The sequence below is a fragment of the Haemorhous mexicanus genome, chromosome 6, assembly GCF_027477595.1.
Source record: "Haemorhous mexicanus isolate bHaeMex1 chromosome 6, bHaeMex1.pri, whole genome shotgun sequence".
NCBI classification, from domain to species: domain Eukaryota; kingdom Metazoa; phylum Chordata; class Aves; order Passeriformes; family Fringillidae; genus Haemorhous; species Haemorhous mexicanus.
Window position 1 is genome coordinate 50,033,506 of NC_082346.1, and position 8,100 is coordinate 50,041,605.

The 8,100-nt window shown below is 46.3% G+C and overlaps 1 protein-coding gene across 1 annotated transcript in view; it reads left to right on the forward strand.

Annotated features, from left to right (window-relative positions):
• LOC132328407 (ras and Rab interactor 3-like) overlaps window positions 1-4,855 on the forward strand; it is a 156,823-nt gene extending 151,968 nt beyond the window's left edge. The window contains exons 26-27 of the mRNA XM_059848227.1: window positions 1,498-1,661; window positions 3,554-4,855. Of these exons, the coding sequence (XP_059704210.1) occupies window positions 1,498-1,661; window positions 3,554-3,862 (473 nt within the window). The 3' untranslated portion in view covers window positions 3,863-4,855. The remainder of the gene's footprint in view (window positions 1-1,497; window positions 1,662-3,553) is intronic.
• Window positions 4,856-8,100: the final 3,245 nt, after the last annotated feature.

Genomic DNA, 8,100 nt, shown 5'->3' on the forward strand with positions numbered 1-8,100 from the left:
CGAATTCCTGTTGTGGGGGACTCAGAGCTCTTCCTCCAAGGATTCTGAGGGAAGGGATGCACCCTGTTCCCATCACAGCTACCTCTGACTCAGCCAGAAGAGGAGAAATATTGAATGACAAAGGAGGGTAGTCACCGTATTTAAGAGGAGAAAAGTGGGATTTTTAGACTTCTTAGTCTATTCTCGGCACCTCTTTGTGGGAGACATTAAAGAAAAATGAGTGTTTTGGGCAAAAACCTTCAAAACCGTAGGACACTCCTTATCGATCCACCAGAGCACAGGAAGTCAAATGGCAGCGTCTTGGTCTCTCCTCTCCTACAAAAAACTTCCATGGTGCTCTAAAAATACTGCTCTTGAATCAAGCGCTGTCTTTGCCTCCCTGGAGCAGCCAGCCGCGCTCCAGGGCCGTGGGCTCAGCGGCGCCCGGGGAGCCAGCGGGCTGCGAGGGATGGGCTGTGTGCGAGGGCCATCTACAGGCACTGCGGCTGGGGTGAAACCCCGCCGAAACAGCTGTCGGCTGTCCTGTTTGCAGGCACCGGCTGCCGGAGCAGGGCATGGCCCCCCCGCTGCTCTGCAGCTCCGCGGGCTGGCTCTGCCCCAGCCCGGGCCCGAGCCGGCCGTTCCCAGCTGAGGGCGGAGCTGGCAGCCAGCCCTTCAGCGGCCCTGCGAGCACAGCGGCGTCTCTGTCCTTGTCAGGGCGTACCTGCAGCTCTGTGCCTGCAGCCGGCTGTTGTCAGGGCCCAGCTGCCGCCCTGCGGCTGCAGTTGGTCATTGATTTGCGGCTGCAAGCAGCGCCACAGCAGCCGTGCACGGGGTTCTGAGGGAAAGGGGCTTTTGCCACTTTGCCCCGTTTCTCTGCGTTACCAAGATTCATCCCGCGGCCCTGAACAGTCCAGGAATTACAGGTGAATTACAGGCCTATGATGCCTGCGTAGTCAATAGAGAATGGAGGGAACAGAGGATGACTTGTTCCTGCAGGTCTGAGATATCCCTCAACTGGAGCCCTGAAATCCAAACTTGCTAGAGTAGTGCAGCTGGAGCTGGGGGGCTGGATCCAGGCTTTCTGCCTCTCCTGCAGTAATCTACTATTATTTCTATTTCCCTGCATTGTGGGGACTGCTCAGGAGCCCAAGTTACAGACCTGTTGCATGGGCCCTATCAGATACGAAAAAGATGGCCGTGTGGCCCAAAGAATAAACATCTGTGGCTAGGGCTTGTTTGTGAAAGCGGTTTTTATAGCTCTTTCCTTTCAGCCTGTGTTCTGTCCCAGAACATCTAAAGCCGCAGCAGTCTGGGGGCCAGCACTGATGTGGAGCAGGAGGGGCTGGAGGACGCTGGTCACAGGGTGTCCTTCACTCGGGTGACACCAGCGACCCCTGCACTCCATCCAGCAAGGGTCAGACAGCTGCCCCGTGTGGGCACCGGCAGGCAGGCTGGGAGCGGGACCGAATGGCCCATGAAGGTGTGATGTTCATAAAAGATTTTCGCCTTTTGCAGGCTCCTATTATTTAACCACCACCTACGGGGTCCTGGAGCATATCAAGAACTATGACAAAATCACTGTGACACGGCAGCTGAGCGTGGAGGTCCAGGACTCCATCCACCGCTGGGAGCGCCGGAGAACGCTGAACAAGGCCCGGGCTTCCCGCTCGTCAGTGCAGGTAGCCAGCATTATATCCTAGGGGAAAAGCCTGCATGCTTTCTCCATACTTAGAAATCTTTAATATGGTAATTATTTTTAAACGAAATTAATTGAAATCACTATTAAAAAAGAAGAGTACATCTGGGGCAAGGTTTCCAGATCTTAAAAACACACCACATTTGAAGTACGTACTACCTATGAAACAAATTTTGAAATCTTGAAGTACCCCTACAATATTGTAGTTTTAAATATTACTGCAAAGTGATTTTTTTTGTTCATTCTCAAAGGAGGTGTGCTAGGAGCCTTTGCATACAGGAACTGTGGTGGGAACTCAGAAGCCCCTCTTAATCATCACCTTTAATGCCTGGGGAAATCGTGGGCTAAACTGAGATGTGAGCAGGCTATGCAGGGCTCCTTCTAGATGGCATAAAGATGTAGGGGGGTCTGAGACATCCCAAGAACCAGTCAGTCAAGCATCTTCCAGAGCCTGTCTGGCAGCAGGAAAGACCCATCAAGGTCAGGTCAGTTTTGAAGCCCATGCTGGTCATGGCCTGGCAAAGATCTCCCCGTGCACCTGTGGGAGAAGGTCCCAGGACAGATGAGCTCTCTGGGCCTCCAGCCGTGATGAGACTGGTCCAGGCAGGCAGGATACCTTGCCGGCCCCATGTGCTGTGATCAAATTATCACCCACAGGGAGGCAGCAAAGGCTATGTCTCATGTTCTGTAGCGCTTTCACAGTGCAGAACTGAAAATTGTGCATGCCGAGGGGAAAGCCAGGGAAAAGTCTCCTGTGAGGGAGAGCAGTCCATGTGAAATCATGGAGCTGAACAGGTTTCCCATATTGCAGTCCAACCAGTCCCTGACCGTCTCAGAAACTGTGAATGGTGTATGAGATACAGCAAATATCCATCCAGCCCCGAGTGTTGCTTTGGCAGCAGTAGCTCATAGAAGTACCTAGCATGGAGCATAATAGCTGAGCAATCAAATGACACATTTCCCCAGAAAATTGCCACCACCTCCAGCAGTTGAAGGGCCATTTTCCACCCCTTTGAATGAGGGGTAGTATCTGAGCCATGACAGCCCGTTCTGGCAGAGCTAAACCACTTGCTGATATGTTCAGCAGGCCTCTGCCCATCCTTCTGCCTGCCTTAATCCACTGCAGTGATACTCCTTACATGTAGTTTGGAGGCCCATTGTCCATGCATTTGAAAACTCTCCTTCTGCCAGGGAACCTCATTATTTGCTGAACAAAATGGGATTTGTTTTGAAGTTCACATATGCAAATTAAACACACAGGTTCCACTGTGACCAAAAGCTCTCTAGAGTCTGTTCCTTATGTGTTTGGCAAGATGAAAGCTGTCACAACAGTTGTTACTGCCTGAAACAGGATACAAGTAAATCAGCCTTCTCAGCATAACTTCTGCTATTTCCTTACTGATGGAAGGAAGTTCAGAGGACACACTTTCAAGATGCTGTTTGGGTGATTGTGAAGTTGCAAGGCTACCACACTGCTAGCCCTATCCCATTTCTGGGAAACAGGGGATTTTCAGGCCAGATCTCTGACATTTCTGGTCTGTTTTTCTTGTCTGTCACTTCTTTGCAAACCCTTTCTTCAGAAGCTGTAAAAAGATGGGAGAATGAACCATTGCAGATAATTCTCTAAGAATATTCAGTAAAATCAGAAAAAAGTGCTTTAACTTCAGTGTCTTTATGGTGCTAGTTATTTGGTAAAGTGCTTATTAAAGTATTTGCTGATTCAGAGCCTGACAGAGGGAAGAAAGGAGATAATAACTAGGACATTGGAGAATGACTGGGACCTCTAGGCAGCTAGAGCTTTGTGACTGAATTCTTCCTCCTTCAGTCCTAGGTTACTGTGTTAACTGCAAGGTCTCTCCTCATGTTTCTCTTCAGGATTTCATCTGTATCTCCTTTCTGGAAATCAGTGGTCAATCGAGGACACTTGCTTCCCGTCGTGATACCACAGCTGAGCAGCTGAGCCAGCAGTGTGCCGAGAAGTTTGAAGTGTCCCATCCCAAGGACTATGGACTCTTTGTTTATGTTGATGACCAGTGGCTGCAGCTGGACAAAGATGCCCTTCCACACCATATCAAAGCCTCCCTTCTGAAGAGCGAAACCAAGAAAGATTTCCATTTTATTTATAAACCAATTGACCATAAAACCCCACCAGTTCCAATTGTCAAAGAATCAGACTTTTCCTAAGGGCCATGCTGCTTTTTTTCTGTCTTTGCTGTCATCCTGGAAGAGCTGGATAATTTACCTTGTGAGATCCTCTGGTATCTGCAGACCTTGGAAGTTCTCTGGAGTGTGGTCTTCAACATAGGGCAGACGGGCTAATTGTAAATGGTGTCTGAACGCACGGCATTTCTCAGTAGAGGTAATTTGCAGAAGTAAAAGGAGCATTCAGGAGAATGCTCATCCTCTGGGAAACTTGAAGTATCAAGCCTCAGAACCTCTCAGCTGCAACCAGCCAACACTGCAGAATGTAAATGAACAGTAGAGAAAATCCAGAGATCTTGCAGAAAGGTGGACGTTTACTTTATAATAAATGGTGGCAGGTGTGAATCACATCTGTGCACAAGGCCTTTGAAAGGCCTGCACACACCTCAATCTGTTTGGAGGTAAGACTGTGTTTGTGCTTTATGGTATCTGTTCACCCAGTTTTAATAAACTGGGTCTTGTCTGATGTATTCAGGGGCATAGGGTTGCCACCTGTAGGAGAGCTCCATCTCTGTCTTGCTGTCAACAATATGTCTTTGACTTTGAAATCCACATAATTACAAACAGTGCAAGATGACCCTGTACTTTCACTAAGAATATGGTTTTTGCCTTCTATCTCTCACTCAAATCAGGTAGCATAGGCATTTTCATCAATGTATTTTTCCTAAAGATTCAAAGTCTTCACCATCAGTTTTACATGTACAGCAGTTTTATTCACGTTGGTTGTTTCTTAGGGTCTGGTTAATTGTATATTTATTTTAATGTGTGATATGGTGCAATTATTTTAAAATAAGCCTTTGTAAATAACTTAATAATTTCCCCAGTGTATCAAACCAGATTAAAATTTGAAAGTCAAAAGGAGTTAGAATTAAATACCAATCCCTTTTTACATGGCTGTCATTTTCACAAGTGTTATCCTACCTGTAATTCCCACCAGATTATTACTTTAATAAATTCAGGCTGTTGCAGATGGAACTTTCTAATTCTCCTTTCTGTGTGTGCTTTTAGTCATTCAGTCATTGCAGACTTAAATTTCCCTGAACAAACAAATTCTCACAGAATATATTGAATCAATGCAAAAATGCATTTCATTGAATTTGAAAACAATTTTTCAGGATTGAATAATGGAAACAGGAGCCTTAGTTGCAAGACAGGTCTGTGTCTTCTGGGTACCTTCACATGGGCAAGATTCCCACTGCAAACACAAAATACTGGGTTGTCTGCATGCAGGAAGCCAGTAACCTCTATTGCAGCTCTACCAGCTTGGAATGAGCAAAGCTGATTAGCAAAGCTCTGATTACAAAAAGGTGTATGACTCAGACTTGCAATTGTTTTTCTCCCAATTACATTTAAAAGAGATTTAGGGCAGTTTGGGCCAAGTTGCCCAAGGTCTCTGCCTTATTCCTGAAGCTCCAAGGATAAAAGGGTATTACATAAAGCTGGTCCCTCTCTCAGTCTCTGGGGCTTGAAATAAATGTCCATGTGCCCTAGCTGTAGCCAAATCTGCATACAGATAGCAAACCAGTGCTGTACATCTGCCAGCTTGGCTGTGTGCACATCTTGTTGGGAAGGAACAATTACCAAGAATGAGGAACAGTGAATAACAGCAATCTTGGTTTTTAGGAGATCATGTGCAGTGCTTGCAGTGCATGACAGTGCAGCTGACTCAAAGTAATGGTTATTTCTGCTGTTTGCAGCTGTTGGCACCTCTGCCTTGCCTCTGGGCAGCACGTCTGCAGGATGTCAGAGCTGAAGCCCTCCCTCATGCTGCCATCATCCTCCTGCAGGGCTGTGTGCTTCTGCTGGGAGCCTGGGCTGCTCTCAGGGTGACACTCTGGATGCTGGGGCTAAACCTGAGACACAAGTTTCTAGTACCGATCTGGGACCTGATGCTGCTCTCAGGGCTCTGAGGACACTCACACAGGTGTGGCTGTCTCCAGTGCCTCCCCAGTGCCTCCCCACCCTGCATGTAGTCCAGGACCCCACTTCAGCCTCCCAGATCTGTCAGCTCCTGCCCAATGTGATGCTGGAGTAGGAGTGGTCTCCAGCTTCCCTGCCCTCAGCCTGTCCCCCAGCCTGTCCCCATTGCCAGGAATGTGCTGGATGTCCAGGGGAGGATTGGGGCCTCCCCTGATGCTCCCCTGATCCTTGGCCTGATCAGGTTATCATTATATTATAACATTCACAGTCAATGAGACAATGACCTAAAAGTAATCTGATGGGTTGGGTAAGAGGTTAAAAGAGAAACCTGGAAGGAAGGAAGTTAGGACTGATGTGTGTCACCGACATGTTTTATGAAAAATCCTTTCCTTAGGATTTTTCCCTCCTGAGAAGCTGAGAGGCCTCAGGAACAAACTGTAAACAATTCTTTTCTGCTGCTGTGGAATGCAACAGGGGAATCTGTGATTGGTCTCATCTGGTTGTTTGGCATTAAGGGCCAATCACAGTTCACCTGCCCAGACTGTCTCAGTCAGGGACAAACATTTGTTATTCATTCCTTTTCTATTTTTAGCTTAGCCTTCTGATGAAATCCTTTCTCTCTATTCTTTTAGTATAGTTTTAATATATTTTCTATCATAAAATAATAAATCAAGCTTTCTGAAACATAGAGTCAACTTTCTCGTGTCTTCCCTCATCCTGGGACCCTTGTGGACAATACTACAGATGTGCTGGATATTTCTGCAGAGCAACTTGACTTTACACACGCCAGGGTCAAGTAACTGATTGATGAAGTGAAGCACTCCAGCACCTCAGTGTCCTGGGACATCTGAGTCACCAGCTGGACCTTGGGGCTAGGGAGAAGTATAGGATAGAGCTGGTCAGTGGAACCTGTGGAAAGAGTGCGAAAACACTGCAAACTGAATGGGCTCAGACCATTTGCTATTGTCTGAACCCAAAATCAGACTGCCGACTCCAGTTTTTGAAATGCAAGAAGTGCCTTGAACCTTTGAATTTATGTGGGCTTTTCTCAAATTGTATGTGCAACATTTTCCTCTGTCATAACATCTGCAAGGCTCTGATTTGAAAGAGCTGCCATGGATCTCCCAAACTGAGAGATTATTGATGTTAATGCAAATTACTGTGTCTGGTTGTGAGCTGACTGGAAGGAAATCCCTGAGCTAGGGCTCAGTTCAAAGCAGAGCATGCCCAGAGGCTATGGGCAACCAGCTTGTTTGGCCCCATCATATAAACCACCAGCAACATTTCATTAAACATACATCTCTGAAGTACAGGGGTAACATGGCCTCAGCTGTCCCTTCTCAGGAAACATAAACTGGGACATGACCCATAAGATGGAATTTTGGATGTAATGAAATTTCATTTCAGAAAGGGAAACGAAACCTTGCAATTTCAATGGGAATCAATTGGGCAATCTTTGTCCATGTCCCTGCACTTCAGGGCATCCCAGGCCTTTTGATGGCTTTCACTTTGGCAACGATTTTTTTTTTTTTTTTTTTTTTTTTTAGTATCCATGCCATGTCTCTCATATCTTCCCCTCCATGTTTTCTCTTCCTCCTTGATTTTTCCCCCTGATTTTGAAACATCTGTGAGCTTAATTTTGGCATGTTTTGGCCCTTTGCACTGCACCGCATGTAATCCTGGCCCATTTCTTTGTAGTCAATAAATTTTCACTTTTTCTTTCTTCAATTGCATTTTCTTTGGTCGTATCTCCATTCCAGAGCATTTGTAAGTCCTTCTTATCTGTTTCCAGGATTCCACTGGGGACAAATTGGGCAATCTTTGGTCCATATCTGCACTTGATGGCATCCCATGCCTTTTGATGGCTTTCATTTAGGCAATGATTTTTTGCTTTTCAGTATCCATGCCATGTCTCTCATATCTTCCCATCCATGTCCTGTCTTCCTCCTTGATTTTTTCCCCTGATCCTGCAGCATCTGTCAGCTTAGACTGACAAGTTTTGGTCCTTTGCAGTGCACCTCCTTTCCTCTCAGAGCATTTTCTTGTAGTCACTGGATGTCCCAATTTTCTGGTTTATTGGGGTTTTTTTTCAGTTGCATTTCATTTGATCCTATCTCCTTTCCAGAATGTTTGTAAGCCTTTTTTTTGCTGTTCCGCAAGATTTCATTTCCCTTCCCCAGAGGAAATTTTATTTCCTCTGGGGAAGGGAAACGGAATTTTGCGACTAAGAAAAGAAAGGCTTACAAACGCTCTGGAAATGAGGTTGGATCAAATGGAATGCAATTGAAAAAAACCCCAAA